A 26,446-nucleotide genomic window follows, 5' to 3' on the forward strand; every position below is an offset into this window, starting at 1 on the left:
ACCAATGTCTCCGTGACTTCTTCTGTGGTTTTGTCGTCTTTAGGGACATTGCAGCGCGGAACGTGTTGGTGTCCACAGTCGACTGTGTGAAACTGGGGGACTTTGGTCTGTCGCGATACATGGAAGATAGCTCTTATTACAAAGGTAACATTAATGTCTCCATGCACATGTGACCACTTGAAGCACACTCTCCAGTCTCCATCTAACTTTTTCCTTTACAACATATGGAGGAAAGAGCCAATGTTATTTGTAGTAATCATGTGACCTGAGCTGATCAGTGTAACACAGTTCTCCTGCACCCTGTCTTTAAGCATCTAAAGGTAAACTGCCCATTAAATGGATGGCTCCGGAATCCATCAACTTCAGACGGTTTACCACAGCCAGTGATGTGTGGATGTTTGGTAAGTTTAAAGCCCTTGTTATTTTTATTTTCTTCATTTCTGTGTCAGTTTTCTCCTGATCACTCACTTATTTTTGCAGCCTGTAAGAGCCAATAGGTGACTGTCTCATTATCATTGTATGTTGTTTTCTGTCTTTCCATAGGCGTCTGTATGTGGGAGATTCTAATGTACGGCATAAAGCCCTTCCAGGGTGTGAAGAACAACGACGTCATTGGCAGGATAGAGAATGGCGAGCGACTGGCGATGCCCCCTCAGTGCCCTCCTACTCTGTACAGCCTGATGACAAAGTGCTGGTCTTATGATCCCAGCAAGAGGCCGCGCTTCAATGAACTCAAAACACAACTGAGGTATGAATTCTGTGTGTGTGTGTTTGTATGTGTGTCTCTTTCTTGGCTTTGGCTGTAATGTATTGAGTAGAAGTAGCACAAAGAATGATGTTACCATATTTACATTCATTACATCAGTTTATTAAATTATATTTAAGTTAAGTGAATATTCCACAGTAAATAATGTTTTCCAGATGAACTACTTTCTTACACCTTCCTAACAGCAGGTGTCACTGTCCATCAGAATCAGTGTGACATCGGTTGAGCAGAGAGAAAGCTTCAGCAGATGTTATAACTTTTTAAAGTTAAGAAACATGCCAAGACCTTTGTCTTTGAAAACAATTCTGTGTTTAACAATATATATCCCAAACATGATGTGAATTGTTTGACCATGACAACCGTGCTTAACGTGAAGTATTAAATTCCACCCATACCTCCTATATATATACACACACACACACACACACACGGTATACACCCCAGCACATTGCACTTCTAGCTATAAGGGTTTTTGATAATGTTGACTTCACTAGCACTAGCATTTTTTCCTCTTGGGAATTACAGCATGTGAAACAAACATTACGACAGTTTGTTAGTCCATCTAGGTTCATTTGAAGTGGATGTTAAGACCCTCAACATAGAACTGAAAGTCTGCACTTCTCCTTAGTATTGTTTATTGTTCAGTCCAATACAGTGAGTTTGGAAGCCCAGACAAAACTTTCCAAATACTTAACAGACTTTACCTCCAGTTTGGTCTAATGTGGAAATGACAGAGATCGATTAAATGAGACATCTTCGTCACGCCTTGCCTCCGTGTTAAATGATACATCACTGCCTTGTGACTGTTTTCGCTTGAAGACAGCTTTTCCGTAATCTGATTACAACATGCCAGGGAATCTTCCCGGGAATCTTGTCATCAGATAAGGCAGAGCTAGACAACACTGTTGAGTAAAGCCTCAGAATAATGCATCACTGGGATATTTCCCTTTATACAGGAAAGGGCTCAACCATTCATTAGTCATGTCACGTCACACCACTTACTGGGCAAGACAATTGCTAACTTAGGAAAAGTCTGATCAAGGACATGAAGAGTTTTACTTACAAAGACAAGCAATTTGAATAAAAGATGAACAAAATCTTTTCATTTCAATCCCAAGGACAGTCGTCATCAGGTTACTAAAGAAAGTCATGACTCTATAAACCTGACCTGTTTCATAATTTATGTCTGCCACTGCAAGGTTATAGTACGTGATATATAAGTATTGCTAATCATAGGATGCTCACAGCCAGAATGACATAATTAGCACTCGGATTATAAATTTCCCCAACACACAAAAAGAGGTAACTGTTGCTGTTTAAGATAGATTCATGCATGATGATGCTTGATAAAACCTTTCACTCTGCTTTGTGTAACAGAATCAAGATTCCTGTTAGGACAGAGATCTAATTGTTATCATACTTAAAACAACCAGCAAAACTAATGTAGGTTAAGTAAAACTTCAAATGTCTGGAAAAGATATTTGAACAAGAGTTGACACTATTGCATTGACATTCATGCATTTCTTTTTGGTTCACGGGGAATTTAAGAAAGGGCACAGTAAAGGCGAGAGCCTTTCCCCAGCCAGCATGACACAACAAATCGTAATCACTCAGACATGAACAGACCTGTAGTTTTTGGGATGTGATGCTTCCTCATCGCCTATGATGGCAAAATAAATCTTAAAAGCAGGCGTGGTGGTGATAATGAAAGAACTAGAGTATAAGTTACAGATGGCTAATGTAAGAGTGCAACTAGCAAAGTTAACGGCTCACTACACTTAATTGTGACGTAAGTTTTACATACTGCATGTGAAGACCAAGTGCATTTACCTCCAAAGACTAGCACTGTCTTTTCTAACTTTCAGGACATCTGCAGGTTAGTTTTAGCCCGCATCATTAGAGTTGAAGCTTGAAACCGTTTTCTACTCGAAAAAACTCGCATGCACAAGTAGCATGTGAGTTTCTGGAGCACAGCACGATGCCATCATTGTTTCCTTCAACATGCACATTCTCTCTCAATTTTGTTCTCTTTCTCTCTTACGCACACAGAAATGGGAAAATAAGAGTGTATATTTAACTCCCGTGGTTTTATGAGTTTGCTTAAAACCAGCATGACTCACACCTTAAATTCCACCATGATTCCTCTTCCAATTTTTTCTCAAAGTCAGCTTTCCTCTCTCTTGCCACCTAATTCTGCCCCTTTTCTATTACACGCTCTTTTCTAACCACGGCGTCGGTGCTCTCTTCTGAATCCTCTCCTCCTCCTGAACTCTTTCACCTTTCCATCATGTCCTCCTGATCTCACTTTCTCCCTTTGGCTCCAAATGAGCTGCTGGCCTCCACACCATGGAGGTCCTTTGACACATGTACAGTACGTTTGTGGTTGCATGTTTTGACGGGCTGAAAACCTGTGTGTGGATAAGCACACGTGAACCGCCTTTGGGTGCTAAGCCGACAAAAAGTAAGAGCATTGATTCGATTCTAATTGACTATGAAACCTTGGCATGAAGGAATAGTGGAGAACCCTTCATGTGCCTCATCCAGTGTCTTGGAAACCAAGTCAATATTGACCATATTCACTGTGGTCACTGGTTATTAATAGGAGAAACTCATACCATATAAGGTTGTACAGTTTGGTGTACTTTTGGTCTGGCCGGTTTTAATATCATAATATCAATTATAGGTCTCTCCTGCCAAATATGCAGCTCTCAGCTACTACTACAGTTTTCCCAGACGGGTTTACCAGCGTGTTCGTGTGTGTGTGTGTGTTTACACAGTGGGCAGCTGCCAGGAGCTACAGCTTTGAGAGAGAGAGAGAGAGACAGAGAGAGAGAGAGAGAGAGAGAGAACAGACAGAGGGAATGTAAGAAGGAAAAAGAGGAGCAGAAGTAGAGTAGCTCTGTGTTCCCATGGTCAAAGCTCTGCAGACCAAGGCTCTGATCTTATTTTCTCCAAATCTTATTTTCCTGATAGTGTCGTCTCTGAGTGGAGATGTAATGTAGTTAGTGGCGTCTAGTGGGGTTTTGTTAATTTGCCACAGAGCCATATTTGTATCATCCTGTCAGGAGAAGTAGGTTTTAGTGTTGCTTGGACCCAGTCATTCATGTAGTGTACCAGTGCTGAGTGCTGCTGGCCCATCATCGCCATCTTAGCGTCTACTAGGAATATTCTTCCAAAAGGGCTCGACTGGAACTGGTGCTGTCGGATAGGCCTTTTCTAAAGGTACAGTACGGTCCCTTCTGTCTCATTACGAATGGTTTATTTCCCCTTGGAGGCAACGTCAGTTGTGTTAATGTGTGCAAGTGTGCTGCATTCATAGTCGGTTGTTTGTCTGTCCTCTACTGATTTAAGAGGCATGCGTGTGCTCCTCAAAGAATGGGTTCTTATTTCATCAAGTCTGTCTTAAAATAATATTCAAATACCCACACGTACATTAAAACGCTAGTCTCTGTAATTGGTTCGGCAGTCTGAGTCAGATGATGCAAATGGGGAGAAGGTTAAGTTTATCATTTATCTTTCACCATGAACATGTTTTGCTCAAGAGCACTTCTGCAGGGTTGATGCTGATGCTGATGATTAGTTTTAGCCTGATTTAAAGCCTGCTTCCTTTTGGTTTGTTGTGTTTAACATCAAATGTGAAATAAGCATTTCCATCGCCTCTTTTGACACATTTTAGAGACTGCTATATTTTGTTTCTGACATTTAAAATAAAATGTAAAGTAAATTATATTTACTTTACATTTTGCTGCACGGTGGTGTAGTGGTTAGCACTTTCGCCTCACAGCAAGAAGGTTCTGGGTTCGAATCCCGGTTCAACCAGGGCCTTTCTGTGTGGAGTTTGCATGTTCTCCCCGTGTATGTGTGGGTTCTCTCCGGGTTCTCCGGCTTCCTCCCACACTCCAAAGACATGCAGAATGGGGTTAGGTTCATTGGAGACTCTAAATTGACCTTAGGTGTGAATGTGAGAGTGAATGATTGTCTGTATCTGTATGTGGCCCTGCGATAGGCTGGCGACCTGTCCGGGGTGAACCCCGCCTCTCGCCCAATGTTAGCTGGGATTGGCTCCAGCGACCCCCCGCGACCCTTAAATGGATAAAGCGGTAGACGATGAAAAAATGTAAATTATATTTACATCAGCTAATGACTTATGCAAATGTTATGTCCTTTTTTTCCCCTCAAAAGGCAAGAGAGAGAAAGGGTGAGAGGAGCTAGTAGCTAAGTCACATCAGTGCTCAGTGGTCATCAGCAGCGGTTATACTGGGCAGTGAACAGGTGAAGGAGAACGAGAGCGTGAAGCAGGGTGCAGCTGAAAAGTACAAGATTGTGCAGTCAGCCCAGACTGAGTCAATGAAGTAAACAGGCCTTGTTATTCCAGGCGTTGGCGTGGTGTAGGTGTAGGTGGGGGAGGAGACAGTCAGTGGTCATGTTGCCAGGTGCTGATGTTATCAACATCACACATGTAAACACATGATGCCGTCATTTACTGCTAAACCTTGAGGCAGGGTTTGCAGATTCAGTGATTGAACAGATTACATGTGGATCAGTTTGTAATTATTTTCCACCTTTAAGGAAGAGTAGGTAACAAGGCCTGGGACACAAAGTAAGCACACAGTTGAACTATTATAAAAACGACTTTACAAGCTGTTACAAACAGTTTAGAGTGTCTATCCGTTTAATTCACGGGATTATACAATTTAGAACAAAAACGTTTCCTGCTGACAAGAACCTGTAGAAGAAATGAGAAACATTTTTACAAGATTTCTTCTCTTGAGAAAAGGGAAAAAGTGTGCCTCTAACCTAAAAGTAAGAATACATTTTTTAAATCATCACAACGGGCTGAGTAAAGTAAAATATAATGGATTGGGTCTACTTTCAGTGTCCGGTATGTTGGTATTAACACAAAATAGATGCTACCAATAGCTGCCAAGGATTTGTATATGGAGCAATCTAAGATGGACAGTTATGATATAAACATTAACACAAAATGTATTTATTTATTTATAGTCAAATTATTGATCATCTTTTCGTAGCAGTTGATGTTCAGTTTGTTGGATCAGCAATTCCAGGTTATTTTAGTTTAATAATGTTCTTTCAGTACTGTTTGCCCACGTGTGAATGTGTGTTGTGATTGAGAAGGACAAACAAAACCTGACAGGAGACTGACTTGGACAGCTGCAAGGACGCGCGCGCACACACACACACACACACACACACACACACACACACACACACACACACACACACACACACACACACACACACACAGCAGGCGACAACAGAACAAGAGGATAATGATGTTACTAGAAATAGCTTTTACCCTTGTTGAGGAACGGAGATCTTTGTGTGTGTGTGTGTGTGTGTGTGGCTGCATGCGTGCGTGTGTGCATACGTCTTCTCTCTAGTTGTTGAACCATTCAGCTCTATGTGTGTTGTGCAACCGTCAGTTCTTCAGCAGCAGCTCTTTCGTCTGTGGATCAGAGTTTGGTTAGGCAGTAGTTTCCTCAGGGAACAAGTCAGCGTGAGTAATTTCATATATTACTCTAGCAGGTTAAATTCAGTCTGGTTTCGTCGGCTACGTGAGTTGTTAGTGAATGCCTGGTTTGAGGCGTGGGGCATTGTTTAGTTTACAAATGATTTAGTATAATTTGTGAATGTCTTGAGCAATATTAACCAAAGATTTACTGCGTCAGTTGCTGTCAGTTCTTCCTGACATAGCAGAGAGATAATCAACAGTAACTGTCAGTATACTGTACAATGAAGGATACAAGTTGAAACATTTACTCTTGACCAAATTCTGTTTAATTTAAAATGTATAAATATAGCAGCTGACCGTACCAGCACCACTGCAAAGTAGATGGATAGATTCAAAATGTTGTTCTCGAAGCATATGAAGCCAAACCTGCTGACACGGCTGTTGAATGGTTCTATTTACTGACAGAATCTGAACACGGCGGGGCATTGTGAGTTTTCAGGGAGGACTAAGGGATTGAGAAATTAGACATTTCATAACAAAATCGAATTTGTGGTTCTTTTGACTGTAACAGGTCGTGGTTTGACGCTCTGTGTTAACTGTGTGAGAAATGCTTTGTGTGTGATTTTGTGTGGTAATGACACTATAACACACAGAGCGATGTCAGTGGGTTTCATCTTTGCAGCTGCAGGTAAAAAAAAAACTTAGGCAAAGCGAGGCAAGTTTGCTTGTAAAAACTGTTCTGTGGGGAAAGACCCTAACGTGTGGGTACCTCATATTTTCCAGGTCAGGTGGTTGTTGTGTTTAAATGTTTCATCAGGTACCTTTCAAGAGGAGACCTGAACCGAAGCATTTGTACAGGAGATTGTGACAGAGCCAGACCTATATCATCGGAGGAGACCCTCTCCAGTGCTGCAGTAACAGAATTGACTAGAAAAGACAAATATACGATACTATTTTGGTGTTTTTTTCATTTATCCCAGCACTATATTAGAGGAGGAGAAGCTCCAGCAGAAGGAGAGGAGCAGGATGGAGATGAGGAGACAAGTTACTGTTTCTTGGGACTCGGGAGGGTCTGATGAAGCACCACCAAAGGTAAGACATGCATCACATGATTCCGTGTCTCTGTGTCTGTTTGTGTGTTTTGTTTGAGTGCAGGAATAACGAGTCTGAGTTCTTACTTTTTGATTATTGTTATTGACAATTTGGTTATCCCAAGCACCATGCACTCTGAAGTAGTTGAGCACAGCCCCTCTGATATGGTTTCATGAGGAGAAGTGAATGTTTTGGTCGAGACCACTGATCATGTGACCCTTTGTGGTTAATTTTAAAGTATGTGAAAAATGTATGGTTATAACTAGCTTCCTTCAAATGGCTAAAACAATGTGGACTCCCCCTGATAATTACCCCTTACCAATATGACAATAAATTCATAAATTGTTATTTTTGTAAGACCATAAACCCGCCCACGCCCCCACTAGCACCATCCCACATCTCACAGCTTGATGCCCCAGCTGCTGGCTGCTTCACCCACACTCACGGCCCCCATGCCCCCTGCTGTTCACATCTGTCACCTGATTCTTTTGGTTACAACCAAAGCCATATGTCTTAAACTGTAGTTTTGGAGATTAAGAGATTTGGGTGCCCCAAACTAAACTTTGTTTCCAGTTTAAATGAATGTCCAATTTCATTTGAGAACAAAAGTAACTTAAAATGTTGTTCAGTGAAGTAACACAATTCTTCTTGCAGTTCAAATACATTGTATGCTTTTTGTAGGCTCCGTATGGCTTTGGTTATAGTTGGCATATTTCTGTCTGTACTCCAGCTCATCCCTGTCTCTCTCACCTGTCCACGACATGTCTCTGTCTTCTTTGATACTTTCTTTATTTCCATGTGTCCCTCCTCTACCTTTGTCTTTCTGTTTGCAGCCCAGCCTTCGTCCCTCCCTGCAGCCGACCTTCAGTCTGGATTCTCTTTCCGTTCCTTCTCCTCACCACGATTGCCATCAAAACCAGCGCTTTGCCTCCCAGCTTTCCCTTTGCCCTGGGAACCCTCATCCATCATCTCCCTGCACCTCCTCTCACCCACCCGCTCCTCCTCTCTACCTCTCATCTCCGCCATATCCCCATCACTTTTCCTCTTCTCCCAGTCGTCAGCCTCTATCACCTCCTCTTCAAAACACCACTTACTACAATCGCTCTTTCTCTCCACACCACACTAGGTTGAATCCCGAACCCAAATCTTGTCCAAGCTTGTCCCTACAGTGCCAAACAAACCTCTGTTCCCCACCTCACACAAATTCAGACAGCATGTCCAATGGCAGCTGCAACTACAAGATAAATCCCTCTACTAACAGCCACCTGCTCTGTTCTTCTCAGCCAGCGTCAAACAACTCCCACTCCCATCCCAGGAACTTCTCTCCACTCCTTTCCCTATCCAGTCCTAACCTTAACTCTCTGCCCAGCAGGATGCCAAATGTTTGTCCCCTCACCCTCCAAAACATCCAGCCCAAGTCGAATTCTGATCTTAAAACCCCGCTGTTGTCCATCTTTCACCCTGGCTGCCAAACTAATCCGACTACCCCCCTCCAACCTGACTCTGACCCCCAGACCCAACACCCTGGGGTGCAGTCATGTGGGAGGCCCCCACTGGTCTCTGCTGCTCCCCTCACTCCCTATACTCTGTCCTCCACTTACCCTCGTACACCCAGTAGAATACCAAGCGCCCCTGTAAGAACCCACTCGCCATTTTCCATCCTATGCTCTGAGAGACCCATGTTCATACCCTTGAAGGCAGGTGGTGTACTGCTGCACTGCACGATAGCTGTTTTTAATAACTAAAACAAACCTGTGTGTCGGTATCAAAGGAAGTTGCAACATTCTTGGTCGTGGAGCCTTTGATAAATGTCCAGAGGGATTTAAAAAGTAAATTCCAGGCTCAGAGATGTGCAGATAAGGTCAGTCAGACTTCTCGCACAAACAATAACCATATTGAACTTTCATAAATTGAGGCTTCTGAAGCTAGATACATTTTTTTTTTATATGATTGTGATTGTGTTATTGAAAGTATTTGATTCATAGAAACTGACACCATAAGCTGAGATCTGTCTTTTAAAATGAAAATATTTCCTCTTTGAAATATTTTAATTGGTCCTCAGTGGTCAAAGTAACTTGATGGTTATTTAAAAAAGTTTATTTTCTTAAAGTTATCATTTGGCTGGTTACTGCAGAATTTTTTTTTACCTGTGTGGTTTAATCAGCCAGTTGAAGAGAAGAACATATTGACAAAGTCTGATTTTTGGCTAAAGGCACAGAATGGACACCCCCCCCCCCCCCCCCCCCCCAAAAAAAAGAAAATGTTGCAACCTTTTTTGACTTTTTAATCATCACCTTCTCTGACTAAACTCAATCCAGGCTTGAGTCATCAATTATTACTGAGTGTAGTGATGTTGAAAGTGACTGTACAGTCGGCATGTTTGTGCTCAGCCTGGTCGCATGCTTTACAACGTGAAGGACGTGCTGGTAAAATGTCCTCAGCCGTCATTGAATGTGGTTAAACATATTTGTCTTGTGTTTGTCTATGTCAGGCATTGTGTTGATGTGTCCTCGGATTATTGCAGCCTATTTCTAGTCTGTCCAGGATGCCTTTGTGAAACCCCTAATTCCACTGGGCTAAAAGTCTGACTCACCTCACACACATGGATCCTAAATGTAGTATTTCATGGACAAGCCAAAAAGAATTATGAATTTAACTGGAATTTAAATGACAAGGCCTGAGCTCAAAAGGGATGTTAACACAATTTCTTTGCTCTAGGTGGAACTCAGAGTCCAGATTTAATGCTGTAATGCAGCAGCTTTTCCACTACGCCTCCTGGTCTCATATCTGTCCAAGAGGAAAGACTTTGAAATGCTGTAACTATAATGCTACAGATTAGCATTCTGTTTTAAATTCCTGTCACATTATTTTTATAATGGACGGCACAAAGCTTATGTTTGAGACTATAAATACAGACCTGGCTCTCTTGTCACCTTGACCCAGCTGTTGGGTGCTGGACAGTAGCAAGATACACAAGGTTGATTTGGTTTTAGGGTGAAGGTTCAGTCTGCCCTCTGTGCAGACTGTTGCAGCACCTTAACTTGAGAGTTAATTTTTCCTGTAAGAAATACTGTTAACAATCAGAGATTTGTAAGGTCACCACAGAGAAATGAGTGACTGCAAAATGTGACAAAAACACATTTTTATCTAGAAAACTACAGGTCTTATTCAAATCAGATCCCTGCAGCAGCCAACATCCATTCCTGTCAGAAGTCGATGCGAGACATTGCAGTTACAGAGCTGATGATGTATGTTCGCACTGCACTGTGATCCTTATTATGGTGATGGATGCGTCTCTGTGCGGGAGTCGATGAATCGTGCCCCAGAGAGATACATGAAGCAAAAAGAACATTTTAATTAGACCGTGCTACTCAGCATTCCTAAAATTCTTCATGGATTTATGCCACGGATGGGACTGCATGCTACTAACCAGGGCTATGTGCCTCATAACGTCAGGTTCCTTTCAAAAAGAATTACAGTTACTGTTTCGGCTGCCGTGAAATTTCTGCAGTTTAATTTTTCACAATCAGTTTAAATGCTCATGGTAATGGCACATTTAAAAAACTAGTCTGTTCGGCCCACATTGCTTTGACTTGAAAACAACACACAGAGTAAACATATACATTTGCTCAGATGCAAAGCAGCTCATGGACCCAGGTTAAAGCATACACACACTTTTGATACTTTTGTTGCATACTCTCCACAAAGTTGATCCCTAACAGAAGAAATGACTGTAATACTCATGGTAGCACAAGTGTGTCAGTTTATTTTTTGCAAAGAGTGCATTGGTACATCGGCAGTTGTCAGCTGCCGCTGCGATCACCTGTTGTGCCTGTAATTGATGAGCTGGCACTGAAACTAGGTTTATTTGGTCATTAATTATTACGTTCAAATATTCATCCAAAAGTATCCACCAGATTAAAAAACAAACAGTTTCTGTCTTATCCTGGTGTGTCAGTCCCGTCTGATCCAACTCCAGTCTGTCTGTCTGCTGTCCCTGTGTTTATCTTTCTATCTTTAAAACGGGTTTTCCCAGGGCAACCTCCCTAAACAGCGCTGTGAATCTGGGGGCCGATTCAAACTTTTAAGATGTAATTTTCCTCTTGAGAAGGAACACTGTGTCCTCCCATGTGTGAGCATGTCCACAAACATGCTGTTGGTCTCTCAAAGTTTGCAGCTCCCGTCTGTCTCGTCTTCAGTTTCTTTGTCTTGTCTGCTTCTCTTTGTCCTTCCCTTTTTTTTTTCTTTCCTTGTCATCCCCTCCTGTCTTTCCTTGCTGTCTGTCTCCCCTCCCGTGTGTCTTTGTTTCTGTCTCGCTGTCGGAGGTGTGGTCCAGAGAAAGCTACTATGAGAGACTGTGGAAGGTAGAGGTTGCTGTGATACTGTGCTAGACACCGGCTCTGTGCGGGAGCATTTTAAGACGGGAAACTGTTCATCGGCTTCTAACAAGCTTTCATCTCGACAAATCACCTGAAACCAACAGAAGAAACAAGGCTGCGGCTTCACCAAAGACTTCTGTTTTTAGCTACAAGCGCCAACCAAAGAATTAGAAAAATAATCAACATTGAGAAACACTCTACTTTACCAGACCCTGGTCCTGTGGGCATCAGCATTCAGCAGAAGCTTACATAACTTTGATAGACATTAGAAATGTCTCACCGCAGGAGGATTAAGAAATATTATCAGCCTGGTGTGCAGCAAATATCCCCCCAAAAAAGTGCTTAAAACAGTGGTCTTTGGTGAACATGTTATCATAACACTATTTACACCCCTGCATCTAATCAGAATCCCCAATAGTCCAGGAATATTATAGTCCTAGACTACTATAGTCCAGTAATCCCTGGTTGTTGATGTTAATAACATAGGGACAGTAGTTCATGCCAGTTCAACTAACAGCTTGCAGGACTTGCAGCCCAGTGGGTCGACCCCCCTTTTATTATTATTTTTTGATTGACAGCTAACACAACCACACAAACAGCTCCTGGAGGTTTGTGTGTCGATTGTCTGAATGACCCTGTGTCCCTTTCTTCAATCGTTTAGTCTGGAAAAAACGATTAACAAGCCTTTTAACTTGGTTTTTGTCTTTCTGTTTCTCATTCTCTCTCTCTCTCTCTCTCTCTCTCTCTCTCGCTATCTGTCTCTGTAGCCGAGTAGACCAGGCTATCCCAGTCCTCGCTCAAGTGAAGGTTTTTACCCCAGTCCCCAGCATCCTGGACACTACCAGGTATGTAGACAAACTCCACCACCCCTCTGCTACTGTTGTATTTGGTGTATGATTACAATATTTAAATTGATAGGTAATTTCTTACAAAACGTAATCAAAACAAAAAGAAGTCAAAGAGAACTGACTTAACATTTGTCTCTGTCCTCCCTCCCCTGTGTCAGATGGCAGGGTACCCCGGCCCTCACACACTTCCCTCTGTGCCCAGCGCCCTGTACCCCCCGCAGGCAGCAATGCTGGACACGCACCACGCGCACACACACCCTCGCCACCACGTCCACCACTCGCACGCACAACACCTTCCCCAGCCGCACGGACAGGACATGGCTCTGTGGGGCTCTGCAATGGAGGTAGGAGACTTTTTACTCACACATACAGTACGCACGAATACACACTGGTATATCATGATGACGGGCTGGTCAATAAAACATACGTAAAGCTAAATGCTCATACTAAAAGCTAATATATGACCAACTCATCCAGCTCTCTTCTGTTCATACTTCTGTCATGTTAACAGCTGTTCAAAAGAATAGAAAGTTACAGGTTTTTTTTTACATATATGAATGTGTGTTTTGAATTTTCTAGAATTTAAAATTCTCCAAATCTTGATTCTGAGTGGTCAAATACTATTATTTTTCCTTTTTGTAAATAGATTTTGTTTGTTGCGTGTGTTAGAAAAAAAATTGCCATCCTGAAAGAATTGCATTTGTTGTTCTGTGAGGAAGCATCATGAGTGGAGTCCGAAAACGTTACCTTATTATCCAAATACTAAAATAGTACAGATCATTGGTCCATTGACGCCCATTGCTTTTAGTGTGTTTGTGTTCAGTTCAGCCTCTCATCAGTCTTGTGTATGTGTCTGTCCTCTTGTGCACGTCTCTTCTTCTGTTTGTGTCCCTGTGTTGGTGTGCATGTCTGTTGCTACACCTTGTTTCTTCTTGCATGTTTGTTTGTTTGTGTGTGTGTGTGTGTGTACGTGTGTGTGTGTGTGTGTACGTGTACGTGTGTGTGTACGTGTGTGTACGTGTGCGTGCAGCAGTGTGTAGGCCAGCAGTGCCTGTTAATGGAGGAACAGCTGATGATACAACAGCAGCAGATGGCAGAGGATCAGAGGTGGCTGGAACAGGAGGAAAGGCTGCTGGTAACACACACGGTGCAAAACACACACAGTTAACACACACAGACACACACACACACACACACACACACACACAACTTTTTGTCTTAGAGTACATTAAACTAAGTGTGAGACCAAGTTCCTCCTCAAATTATCTTGAATATTACAAGACAGTCCAGACTGTTCATACACAGTAAACTGTATCTGTATGACCAGTTACATTTTACTGCAGACCAGATGAATATAGAGAAACATTTGAGAAATTTGACATTTGTCTCATTTAAGATACTCTCTCTGTGTGTGATGTCATTGTGCATGACAGTGTGTTATTGTTACTTGTAGTGCAAAGCTGTCTTAGTTGCCATCTTTGACTTGTCAGTTGTGTTGTTGAAGATTTTTTTTCAGTTCAAGATGCATGTTGTTGTGTTTTTGTAATTTAGTTAAAGGGCTCTCTGAACCTCATCACATCCTAATCAAAGACAGATGTTCGCAAAATGTATAACGCATTTCAAAATAGAAATAGTTCCTTTCATTAATTTGATATAGAAGCTTCACTACATCTGAAAGCCTGTGTTACTCTGGACGCTTATTAAACTGCACCTAACATCAAATAACTATAACTGCTCGTATTTTCTGTGGTGAAAGTAAAGTGAAAGGAGAATTTTCTGGGATCAGTTAAGGGACACATTATCTGATTGATTGTCATCAAAGTGTAGTCTCCTACTCTGTAGTCTCATGGGCTGGCATGGTTTCTCTTTACTTTTTTGACTCCACAAATGGGATGCGCCTCCACAGACCGTGCTGTTCTGAAGAAAATGCTTTTTTGTTCCATAGTCTAAAATCACTGATTGACGATTGATTAAGAAAATGATTTCCATTTCTCCTGCTTATGGTTGCAGTGAAACCACTAGCAAGACTCAAACTCACTTGTTGCGTCCTCACAGATGCAGTGTGAAAAAAAATAGTTAAATGTTTTGATGGCGGGAGCCTCGACATGAAGACCTGGGGGAGAAGAGGGAGGAAACGTTTCATGTAGGATGCATATTTCTGTGAACACTGATTGAAGGATGTCTGGGGTTTTTGCTGAAGAATTTTATTGTGCGAGTGTGTGTGTGTGTGCATTTGTGTGTGTGTGTGTGTGTATGTGTGTGTATGTGAGAGAGAGTTTGTAGGCAGGTGTGGCCTGTATGAATTCCAGGCTAATGATAGGCTTAGAGAAAGTCAACAGTCTGTCTTTGACCCACAACCACTAACTGACAACAGGCAAGATTACTGAAAAGCTTGGGAGGTGTGTGCATGCATGCGAGCGCGTGCGTGTGCGTGTGTGTGTGTGCGCGTGCGTGCGTGCGTGTGTGCGTGCGTGCGTGTGTGTGTGTGTGTGTGTGTGAGTGTGTGTGTAGGCTGGCTGTGTTTATAACACTGTCACTTCAGGGAGGGGCAAGTGTAATCGGGAGGGAGAAGGGAAGATTTTGGGAAAGAAGGGCAGAAGAGCTCGCACACTGTCAGCTTTTTGGCAGCGTGCATCATCCCTCCTCCCCTCTTTCTCTCTCCTTCCCTCTCTCTCTCTCTGTGTGCGTCAGAGTCAGATATAAGTGTGGCGGGGGGAGGAAGCCGGAGTTGTATCTGAACTTGTCCTGATGAAACCACACACGGGGTGCAGGATAGAAATCAGACAGGAAAACAGGCAAAGCTACAGACGCAACACCTCATCCAGCTCAGACACAAACAATTCTTCAGGGGACTTTTGATGAACTCAATGGCAATGCTGGTCTTCAAGTCCTGGCTTGGAAAACTGGTAGGCGAGGATGGATGTGTGTGAGGGAAAGTGGCTGGTGGAATGATATGGTTATTTGGATGTAGTTGTATGTGTTGATGCGAGTGTGTGTGTGTGTGTGTGTGTGTGTGTGTGTGTGTGTGTGTGTGTGTGTGTGTGTGTGTGTGTGTGTGTGTGTGTGTGTGTGTGTGTGTGTGTGTGTGTGTGTGTGTGTGTGTGTGTGTGTGTGTGTGTGTGTGTGTGTGTTTTGGAAAGTCTTAAGAGTAAAAGTCAAACATTTATGTCCTGTTGGGACGTCCCGTGTAGGGAAAGTGTTTTTGGATGCTTTCATGCGACTTTTGTGTGAGCGTCACTGCTGCGATCCACTCGCTCATTTCCTCATTCACCTAATCATTGTTAAGATTAAACTGTGGCGACGTGCAGTCTGCACACCACCTCGTTCAGATCACAGTGTAAACTGTCACTCAATTACCGATGTCGGGGTTACTTTTTGTCATGTATTATAATTATTATATGTTATTCTAAGATTAATCGGTAAATTAGAAATTATTGTGATGCACCAGTGTGAGGTTACTGAGCTCACAGCTTGCCATAAAATAGAATATTTCTCAAGGAATATCCCAGCAATTAAAATCCATCACTGCTTGCGCTCATTCTTTTGGAAAAACATTAACAATCATTTTGAATAACTGTAAATAAAGAACTCACTTTCACTGACTCATCAATTGACTGCAGCGCTGAATCCCTGAGCTTAAATAGTCTTGATATGTGGAGATGATGATTTTTTTGTCTTGTTTTTTATTTGTTTGTTTTTAGAAACCAGACTCCAGAACTTCCAGAGGGAGTCTGGACAGAGACGACGGTGGACTCCAACCTCCGGTGAGTTATTTTGTCTTGTTTCTGTCGCCATCGTTATTAGTTGGGGTATTATTCGTGCTCGCAGCAGGACAGTTGTACTTCTAAGATATCTTTTTGACAACAAGTTAATGTCCTGCAGGGTTTTTTTCTGCCCTGAATAAAGTGTGTTTCAACCACAAACCCTCAAATTTTCACTGTCAAAGTCTTGACTTTCATCACATATCCTCCCGCTCCCACATACACATCGTAAAAATAGAACAAAGTTGTTTTTCTGATCTGTTGGTTTTCAAGCGAGGGGGATGTCCGATAAAGACAAATGTAGACGGAAGTCCACATTCTGGTCCGACTCACTGCTATTGGCTGAAGTATGTGTTTGTTTTTGTTTGAGCTGAGGGGATTGATCCAGGCACAGGAAGTGACCTGTGTATGGGGGGGTGGGGTCATCAGCGAGGGGTCAGTGGATTCCCACAACAACCCTGTTTTTTTAACAGTACAGCAAGAAAACAAAGTAGCCATGTTTACTCATGTCTCCGCCCAGCTGGTGTCCAAAGTACCTCAGCTAGTCTTTTTTAGTTTACTCTGCTCTCAGTAATTACACACTGTCAAGTGTGAAATACGCCATTAGAGGAGGAAATAAAGGATTTGAAGATCTGGTTTTCTACCGTCGGTTGATAAAAATTCCGAAGCCTCGCCTTTGGGTTTTAGGGAGTTGTAAGAGTCTTGCGACACAAAATGATGCATCAGGAAGCAGGTTAATCGATAATGAAATCAATCATTAGTTGCAGCCGCCTTGACATTAGCACAAGTGTGTGTCCGTTTGTGTGAGAAGTTGTGTGATCACTTGTTGATCAAACCTTTTATCCCAAAGCTAGAATCTGAGGAGGTGAAGGCTTGAGTCTATTACTTCGATGCCAGCAGAGCGTCTTGTGTAGCTTGTGTCTGAATTTACCATGGACAAGACCGATATTTCTGTCTCTGTATTCCATCTGCCTGCTTGTCCTCCTCCTCCTCCTCCCATGAATGGCTGTGGTTTGTGGTGGGAAAACCTCCCTTGTTTGTATGTGAATGTGTGTCTTTGTGTGGGTAAAATGCTGTAGTATAGTATTTTTGGGTGTCGACGTTTGTCAGAGCATGACACTCTAAAGGCTTTGGAAGCACTGTGAGCTGTTTTCTCACACAGAGAAAACAACCAAGATGCAGCAACAATGCAACAGAGTACATATGAAATGTGCCTTGTACCACTGGAGAGTTTGTGGCATCGTTTTATGCTGACAACCATCAAATCATAAAGACAGGCTCTAGGATTTTTTTTTTTGGCTCTGCTTTCAAAAGGGCGGCACTAACAAAAGGAAAAATATTGTTTCTGTCGTCCCTGTGTAGCCAGACTAGAATATTTTTGATAACTTAGTAAGACAGTGCTAGATCACACACCAGTGAAAATAGAAAAAAGCTCCTCGGCTGCTTTAGAGTAAAATTGAGACTCGTGTCATGTAACATTTGAAAAATTTGATTGGATTCCCCTAAATTTTTCAGAAGTCTGGGTTTTGCTCGTGAAAGTTCTACTTTCCTGTCAAGCTTTTGATCATTTGTGCAATTGCTAACCCAATGTTTTGTTGTTGCCATGTTTGTTTGTGCAGACGGGAAACCAGCACATTTACCAGCCCGTTGGCAAAGCAGGTAAAAGACAGGCCTCTATAATTACAGTCAAACAACCGCTGTTGTTTTACTCTCTCTTCTTTTTCTGTCTTCTAAAGTTCACATAGCATCACACTGTGTTTAGCTCCTCTTCACTCTCTATATACAGATCTAGTGTCTGTGTGTGTCAGTGTCCGCCTGCAGCATTCACAGTCCGTTGCCACAATACGACAGACCTGATTGTGAGCTCTGCAGCCTGTTGGCCTGCAAGTGAGCAAATCAGCCTCTGTTTATACGGAAGCAACATGTCAAGCTGAGAATATACCTCATATCTTATGAAGAATTGCAATTTTTTTCCCCCTTGTTCTCAAAACCAATTTTTCTTTGTGTTTTGATCATTGAATTTTTGATAAATTAATCAGAAAATCCCAAATATTCCCTTTTAGTCTTTCAAATGTGAGGAGTTTCCTGATTTTGATTGTTGTCACTCTGAATTAAGAAAGAGTGTTGAATTGTTGGACAGACAGAACAACCCCAAAGCTGCAGAGGGCTCAATGAATAATCTGTCCAGAACATGTATGAGACTTTAAAGCTGTGTAGAAATATTATTTTCATGTTTTTATATATATGTACATGTGTTGTCTCCTGCAGAGCATGCCGCTCCCCCAAAGAAACCCCCTCGACCTGGGGCCCAGAGCCAAGTGGGCAGCATGGCCTGTCTAAATACTGGAGACAGTTACAACGACGGAGTCAAGGTAAACGCTCAAACACACACACACACACACACACACACACACACACGAGACAAAACTCATGCATTTGAAAAGAAAAATTGATAGAAACACACTAAGACATGGGAAAGGCATTACATAGAAAATATACACAAATAAACACAGTGCATGTTTTTAATGCTTAGAGCATTAATATTTTCCTTTTATCTTCTTTTCCTGTGGCTGTTACCTCCTCTCCCTCCTCTTCCTCCTCCTGCACTCTGCCTTAATGTTGACCGTAGCCCTGGCGGGTAAGCAGCACACTGTCCGTGTGTGTTTACTGTGCGTCTTGTCTCTCCTAGTCGATCGTACATCAACTCATTTGGTCCTTTGTTCTTCTTCCATCAGTCCAACAGATTACATTTCTTTTGATTTAAAACTAACATCCAAATCAAAATGGTCGAGATAGTTTTCTTACACTAACGCCGTTTAACCTCCAGTCACACTGACAATCCCACAAGCTTAAAGTGTTGTTAGAAGTTAAGCTAGTGGGTTTATTTCTCTCTATTAATAAATAAATAAAAACTAATAAAAAAAAACATGAATATTTGAAGTGATATTTATTTTACATCAATATGTGAAGCAATAATAGCAAGCCGTGATGTGTGTGTGCAGGGATCAGAGCTGTACTGTTTTGTCGAACCCGTGGCTGATAACGCACAAGTGATTTACCACTGGAGGGAGAATTGGGTCGAGGGTGATTAAGAACAAATAAGACGATGGAGTTAAATTGTGCTCAGCAACAGAGGATTAGATTTTGTTCTACACATAGATACACATGGATTCAGGCACAATTCACAACCTGATTAGGTCACAGTTAATCGAGGCCTTAGAAATCCCTGCCTAATGAGTTCTGGATTAAATTATCATGATTAAAGATACAGTTTCTGGTTGTGTGCTGGTGTGACACCACCATCTAGTGGCCAGAACAGGGAATCACTTTGAATGACATCTGTGTCAAGGCGCATCATAGATATAATAAACTTCTGAGACATTAATTCATTCTCTCAGTCATTCATCCATTCAATAATTAACTCATTAATCTTTTCATTTACTCCTGTGCTGCTCTGCAGCTGTCTCGTCTTCTCCACTTATTTCATATATTTGAAAAGCAGCGTAGTGTGAGTGTCAGACAGTGCACGATTCATGTTCAAGTGCTCTATAATCATGCACGATTTGGCAATAAATATTAGGAGTGTTTGTCATCGTTTTCAACTACATTGGCCCAACCTGTTTTCTGTGTTTTGTCGCTCACGTCATCAGTCCCCACACAGCCCTGTAGTTCTTCACTAACTGATGTTTTTTGGGGGGTTATTTCTCCTGCTCCATTCATTTCTCTCATTGTTCAGCTGCAGCCGCAGGAGATAAGCCCGCCCCCCACCGCCAACCTGGACCGCTCGAATGACAAGGTGTACGAGAACGTGACGGGACTGGTCAAAGCCGTGATCGAGATGTCGAGCAAGATTCAGCCAGCTCCCCCTGAGGAGTATGTTCCCATGGTCAAGGTAACAGATGCAGTTCAGTTCTTGTTGTCACTGTTCCACGTCTGCTCCATCTTGTCTTGACCACGTTGGCACCACGTTTTGATTTAATGACACAGATTAATCTTGATACTCCTGCTACTAGATGATTTTTTTTAGAGGTGAGTTTAATTCTGAAAAAAATAACGTCTGCTATTGTGCGTTACAGGATGTGGGTCTGGCATTGAGGACGTTATTGGCCACAGTGGATGAGACATTACCACAACTTCCAGCCAGTACACACAGAGAGGTACAGAAAGAAATGCACTCTTACTAACACATACATGTACTTGCACATGTCAACAGAAGATGTTTGGTAAAGATCTCATTTGTGTGTATTATTTGCGGTGGCTTGAGTTTAATCCTGTCGGTTTAATGCTCTGGTTTTTCTTCTGACAGATTGAAATGGCGCAAAAACTGTTGAACTCTGACCTGGCAGAACTGATTGGGAAGATGAAGTTAGCCCAGCAGTATGTGATGACCAGGTGGGTCCACACACTTCAACATCAATTTCACTATATGTAACATAATATTTCAAGTGCTTTATGTGACAAAAACATCATGCAACATCGATGCAACCAACAGCTTCCTTGTTTATATTGTATTTATTTTTTTATCTATTTTTTTTTTTCTTCAATTGAAGGAAACCAATTAAGTGAGTTAAATCTTAAGTTATAACATTTGTATTAATGTCTAAAAAAAACATTGCTGTTCAGTTGTTGTTTTTTGATTTGGTCTTTAAAACAGATCTTTAAAAATCTCTGCTGCGGTGATTTTTTTTGTTTTGCCACTGGGAGGCGTCAGATTTCTGTACATTGTCTTTTTTTAATCACTTCCCATCTACATACTAGTAAAGTTTGTTGTATTGTTGATGTATTTTTTCATGTCTTTGCTCCATCGCAGTCTCCAGCAGGACTATAAGAAACAGATGTTGACGGCTGCTCACGCTCTCGCAGTCGATGCGAAGAACCTGCTGGACGTCATCGACCAATCCCGGCTCAAGATGATGGCCCACTCCCGTCCACACTAGCCAGCTGAGCCGAAACCAACAGGAGCTGGTCTGCTGTTTGAGAGACAGACGTCGTCACGGTTTCTGTTCAAAGACTCCTGGATTAGTCACGTCGGTCATGTGAGAGTTGACGGAGAAGACGGTGGCTCTGTTCCATGTTACATGTTGTAAACCGAGGTAGTCCGTTCATCTGGGATTAAACTCTCCACCACTGTGACTTTCTTAGTTCAAGAACCGAGCAAAAACTCGTCCTGAATCAGGGACTTGGCAGCTTCACTCTCTTTGGAAAGGAGTATAATGGTGAGAGGAAGAGAGGGATATACTGGTGATCTTTAAACTGAGCCTGATTCCTGACAGAAACACCATCGTGGGCAACTGGATCTGGATTTGTTGATATCAGATAGATTTTGTCTTTGTGGAATACAACTTTAGAGCAGCATATCCGCATGAAACTTCAAGGTGGGAATGGACTTCAGCCAGCAGCCATGTTGACGTCATGTGTTTTGACCCCTGGATGTGATGTGAGCTTCCTCCTCAGTTGAAATACCTCCACATCACCACGGACACTCGTCAGCGGGAAGATCCAACCAGAGGGTTTTTCCTGTTCAGCTTTGGTCCGTGCACGGTGCTTTTCGGTGGATGCGCCACCAAGAGAACTCGCAGTGAAGATGGTCTCGGTTTGGGTCGCTCCTCCCTTCTCTCTCTCCACCATCCGATCCCGTCTTCCCTCTGTCTCGCCAGCGTTTATTTATAGACTCGGAAAATTGCTGAGGAGGAGACAGAGGGAGAGGCAGGAAGAGCGGATTAAAACTTGAGGACAGCGCTGCACCAGTCTCCTCCCTGAAGAGAGAAGAGATACTATCCTCCTCTTTACTCTGCATTTCATACACTTTTCATCCTCACTGCTCCTCTCCCCCCCTGCAGTCTTCCTCAGCTCCCATCAGAGCAGGTTTTAAAGACTCTAAATGTGAAGAATCAATCTCACTTCTCGCACTCAGTGTAGTCTACATCTTTTTCTCTGCTGGCTCCATTTTTTGTTTTGTTGTTGTTTTCAGCAGTCACACTCTTCTTCCTCGATACTGTAAACTGTTTGTAACTTGGAACACAAGCAGGTATTTAATCCCAGCATTGACTCTGCATGAGCAAGAAAAAAAATGGAAAGAAGAAAACAATAAGTGGATTTTCAGGATTCAGTCTGATACTTTCTGTTCATCTGAGTGGTTGACCAGTCTGAGACGTGGTGTTTCACACCGGTCAATAACAAAATCAATGTCCTGAGGACAGTGTGTCTGTTTTTCTCCTTACCCTCAGTCCCAGTATCGTTCAGATGTCTCTCATCCGAGGCCGGTGTCACACCTTCAACAGCCACTTACCCGCCGGTGTCACAAAGTGAATTTTCTTGGGGGGGACGCAAACAAACCTCACAACTGGAACCTTAGTGCTTTGCAATCACTAGTATCCATCGGGTGTAACACTTTAAAAATGTCCCCAGGGATTTAAACACACATGAAGCCACATAACTGGAACTTGTCTCGCAGACACAAAACACTGAACTGAAAATACAGCAGATCACACGTCTCTGTTAATACCGACCCCACACGGAATATGACATTCTGCTATATGAAACATACTGGTGACTGTACTAGTATAGCATGGTATACTGGTATGGAGAAGAGCATATTTGCACAACAAACAGCATTTTTTTTTATTATTATCCTACTTTACACCCGGATTTGATTTCCATGTCTAGCCAGCAATGACACTATCAAATATCTGGGGTGTAATAGGGTTGAAAAATGTAAAAACAAACAAAACCCCCACAATCTATTTTATGTTGTTGCGTATATTTGCTCATGTTGGTATATTGTAAGCTATACTGGCGCGTGTCACTGGTGAATTGTACAGAACTCGTACTAGTAAACACTGGTTTTTATTTTGTCTGCTGGTCTAAATCAGCTGCCTTGTCAAATAAGAGGAAAAAAACAACGAAATAAAATAATGACGAAATGAAACTCAGTCTGTCCACATTCTAATGTGAATTATTACAGGAAAAAAACTTTCAGAGTCTTTATTTCCAGCAAGTACTGTACAGTCACAGGGTTTTTTTAAGTGGTGTGGGAAGGGAGGCTCTGTGCTGTAGCCCATTTTATTTTTAATTTGCCTGAAAGACACTTTCCTTGTTTCAGTGAACATGTTTTCCTGTTTTCTTAGTTTTTTTCTGGGGAAAAAAAAGTCTTTAACCCCCAATTTAGGCCTTAATGACACCAATTGCCCCCTGGATTGTGTCATCGGGGGCGGATTCATGAGGGAGATGAACAGAGCCTTTCTCACACAATACAGTATATTGACGAATATAAAGGCAGATATAGGTAAGCAAGCCATACATATTACAATATATATCTTTTAAAGGGGGTTAAGGTGTATTTTGGACGGACCAAGAATAATACAGCATCGATTTTATAGTTGTGTTCTGTTTTCAAGTCTAATAAAAGTAGTCTCTCTAACCCAATAAGTAGTATGGGTTATTTTTAATGTAGATTTTGGCTTCTCGTAGTGCAGCTACAGGATGGACAGTTTAAAATCAATGTGTCACATATACATATATATACAGTACAGCAGTATTCCGTAGAATCCGAAAGCGAAATAGTTTCAACATGATACAATATTACATCATATGACAGCCTGTATAGATACACTATATCCAGAGACATTTAGACCAACACTGTCCTGTACAGAGCAGCAGAGCAGCTGTCTGACATGGTTGATGCCTCCCGTTGACCTCACTGTTGCAGCAGCCCTGTAACAGCCAGGGCTGCCGTCATCAGCAGGAGCGTCGCATGCACGTGAACGGACTCGGCTCCGCTGAAGTTACACAAGTTGAAGCTGTTGCAGCAGTTGACGGTGTTTCCGTTTCCGTTGGCGTCGACCGAGGAGGACGCGGCAGCTCCTGTGCACGTCGCCTGACTGGCACACTGCTTCACTATGGCTTTGGAGGTACCTGACACACACACACACACACACACACACACACACACACACACACACACACACACACACACACACACACACATACACACACACACACACACACACACACACACACACACACACACACACACACACACACACACACACACACACACAGACCAGGATGTTGGAGTGAGTTCTGGGAGGCTTCTCAGTATTGGTTGAATTCAAATTTGAGCTCATCAGACATAAATGACCAAATATTTAGCTATAATTGCATTGATCAAAGTTCAGTTTAATAATGACTCAATAAAACAACTCGGGCACTTTAGAGAAACATTCAGACTCAAAGAGATACTGGATACCGAGAGGCTGCAAGGTCCTTTGTTCTCGTACAAGGATCTCATTCTGTTACCTAAAGTGTCGACGGACGTCATGCACGTGTCCAGCGGTGCCTGGCATTCCTGAGAGTTCTGGTTACATTCTTCGTTAGTGGCGGAAGCACTGCACACATAGCAGTCCAGTGACAAACCTGCAGGTGGGAGTAGAAAAGCAAGATTAGTAAGTCAGTCTATGATTTCAAGTTTTACTCAAGTTCACAACACGCATTAAAAACCATTGGTAAAAGCCCTGCGTTGAAAACAAAAGGGTCGCGTTAAAAAGCCCAAGCCAAGAAACATATTAAGGCAATTGACTGATATCTGGTTGGTTATTAATGGCCAGGGGCAAAACACCTGCTGCAATGTTGCAATCATTAATATCAATCACTCATTTTGAGGTCATAATGTTTTGTTTTCACAATCGTCTTGGATGAATTAACAATTTTTCTTATGGCCAGTTTAGGTGGTGAGATTGTGAAAAACAATTTCAAGGTACAGTAGATTGTTACGTTCGGTCGAATAATCTGTACCGAAGTAACTACAATTCCTAACTAAGCCAAATGTTATTCACGTCTACTTGAGAGAGATGGTATCAATCGCAACAGACTTGAATCTAATGTAAGGAACTACAACGGTCGGTGGTAATCTTCGTCCATCTTAGTGTGAGGAATCCAGATGTCTCTATGAATGACGCACAGCTGAAGCGTAAAGGATTGTTCCGTTTCTTCCAATGAACGAATCAGGAGACAGATTAATGGTCCTGGTTGTCTACTCCTGCACGAAGGAAAACCAAACCCAAACTTGTTGTGTATATCAATCAGTCTCTAGACTGGAAGAAAATTATAGAAGGAGAGAAACCTTTGTGACACACCATGAACGTGCCTTGAAATAGAAATGCAGTTACTCCCAAAGACAGCATTGTCAAAAACTTGTCAGGCTTCTTTAATTATACTGGAAAGGACATTGCTGCTCCCCACAGTCACAGTTTATTGTTCTGCCTGTGTCCCGTGTCACCAGGCCAATACATCGCATCAAACTCCAGTTTCCCTCGGTCATTAAAAAAACAGGAAGAGTAATGGAATTCTAAAATCAAATTTTCCAGGCCTGGGAAATTTATGAAATGAAACGAAATCTTTGACATTTTTGGGAAAAGTCATGAATCAAAAATGTTTTTGTCTGCACAGAAATGTCGCACTAATCTTTCATCTTCCACGAAATGTTTTGATATGCAAGTCTTAATTTCCGTAGCTGTTGGCCTCATGTAACGTGACGCTCCATCACTTTCACCCCTCCTTCCAACGGTAACCCTCCCGTCGACTGGATCTCCCTCAGTTTGAAAATATGCCGGGCAAGTGTACATTTAATAGTTCCCGGCTCCCTAAGGACTGATCTGAACTTTGTTTCGAAGTTTAAAAAGATGCTAGAAGTAAGAAATCTGTCCCCGATACATTCACCAAAGTATCGGGTGATACTTTTAGATTCTTTTAGAATCACAGCCATCATGATAAGAAAGACCCTCATAGTTTGTTTTTTTTGTGATTCTTTGACTTCAATCTCTCAGTTTTCACCAAGACAGTTTTTAGAATGATGCCCTTCCTATAAGATTTACACACAAGTCTCTGCCTAACCCTGACCCCGTTGCAAAGCCTTACCCCCGACCCCCTGACCTTTAATCTGAGCAAGTCCAAAGTCTGAGGTGAACTCACATACCTGGAGTGAAGAGGAGGGAGAGGAGCACAAGGCTGAAGAGCATCTTCATAACAGGTGTTCACAGTCTCTGTTCACCACCTGAACCTCTGCTGTCTCCTGTCAAACCCGGTGTGCCCTGCTCTGTGTGTGTGTGTGTGTGTGTGTGTGTGTGTGT

At 42.3% G+C, this 26,446-nt stretch overlaps 2 protein-coding genes across 34 annotated transcripts in view; one reads left to right on the plus strand and one right to left on the minus strand.

Moving 5' to 3' along the window:
* Positions 1 to 23,251, plus strand: part of LOC118291873 (focal adhesion kinase 1-like) — a 55,126-nt gene extending 31,875 nt beyond the window's left edge. For 9 of the 33 annotated variants that reach the window (XM_047332648.1, XM_047332615.1, XM_047332606.1 and 6 more), the window contains 16 exons: positions 44 to 144; positions 312 to 401; positions 544 to 748; positions 7,220 to 7,331; positions 8,165 to 9,028; positions 12,478 to 12,555; positions 12,717 to 12,902; positions 13,589 to 13,705; positions 16,260 to 16,322; positions 17,939 to 17,978; positions 18,588 to 18,691; positions 18,949 to 18,957; positions 20,056 to 20,211; positions 20,396 to 20,476; positions 20,626 to 20,711; positions 21,130 to 23,251. In XM_047332648.1, coding sequence (XP_047188604.1) covers positions 44 to 144; positions 312 to 401; positions 544 to 748; positions 7,220 to 7,331; positions 8,165 to 9,028; positions 12,478 to 12,555; positions 12,717 to 12,902; positions 13,589 to 13,705; positions 16,260 to 16,322; positions 17,939 to 17,978; positions 18,588 to 18,691; positions 18,949 to 18,957; positions 20,056 to 20,211; positions 20,396 to 20,476; positions 20,626 to 20,711; positions 21,130 to 21,256 — 2,419 coding nt within the window. In that variant the 3' untranslated portion in view covers positions 21,257 to 23,251. The remainder of the gene's footprint in view (positions 1 to 43; positions 145 to 311; positions 402 to 543; positions 749 to 7,219; positions 7,332 to 8,164; positions 9,029 to 12,477; positions 12,556 to 12,716; positions 12,903 to 13,588; positions 13,706 to 16,259; positions 16,323 to 17,938; positions 17,979 to 18,587; positions 18,692 to 18,948; positions 18,958 to 20,055; positions 20,212 to 20,395; positions 20,477 to 20,625; positions 20,712 to 21,129) is intronic. The other 24 variants (XM_047332652.1, XM_047332654.1, XM_047332658.1 and 21 more) reach the window with 13 other exon arrangements.
* Positions 23,252 to 23,288: 37 nt separating this feature from the next.
* Positions 23,289 to 26,446, minus strand: LOC118292058 (prostate stem cell antigen). The gene is made up of 3 exons (XM_035620749.2): positions 26,293 to 26,446; positions 24,618 to 24,734; positions 23,289 to 24,233 (listed from the first exon to the last, which is right to left on the minus strand). Exons 1-3 carry the CDS (start codon positions 26,339 to 26,341, stop codon positions 24,016 to 24,018), a joined length of 384 nt encoding a protein of 127 aa, XP_035476642.1. The 5' UTR covers positions 26,342 to 26,446; the 3' UTR covers positions 23,289 to 24,015.

The sequence above is a fragment of the Scophthalmus maximus genome, chromosome 1 (assembly GCF_022379125.1).
Source record: "Scophthalmus maximus strain ysfricsl-2021 chromosome 1, ASM2237912v1, whole genome shotgun sequence".
In the NCBI taxonomy this organism is placed as follows: Eukaryota; Metazoa; Chordata; class Actinopteri; order Pleuronectiformes; family Scophthalmidae; genus Scophthalmus; species Scophthalmus maximus.

What these genes read in the sequence shown, in the direction of transcription:
- LOC118292058 (XM_035620749.2), bottom strand. Translation starts at nt 26,341, where the DNA reads ATGAAGATGCTCTTCAGCCTTGTGCTCCTCTCCCTCCTCTTCACTCCA. An exon ending in CTCCCTCCTCTTCACTCCAG is followed by an intron (nt 24,735 to 26,292) that starts GTATGTGAGTTC and finishes TCCCACCTGCAG; the next exon opens with GTTTGTCACTGGACTGCTAT. An exon ending in GACGTCCGTCGACACTTTAG is followed by an intron (nt 24,234 to 24,617) that starts GTAACAGAATGA and finishes TGTGTGTGTCAG; the next exon opens with GTACCTCCAAAGCCATAGTG.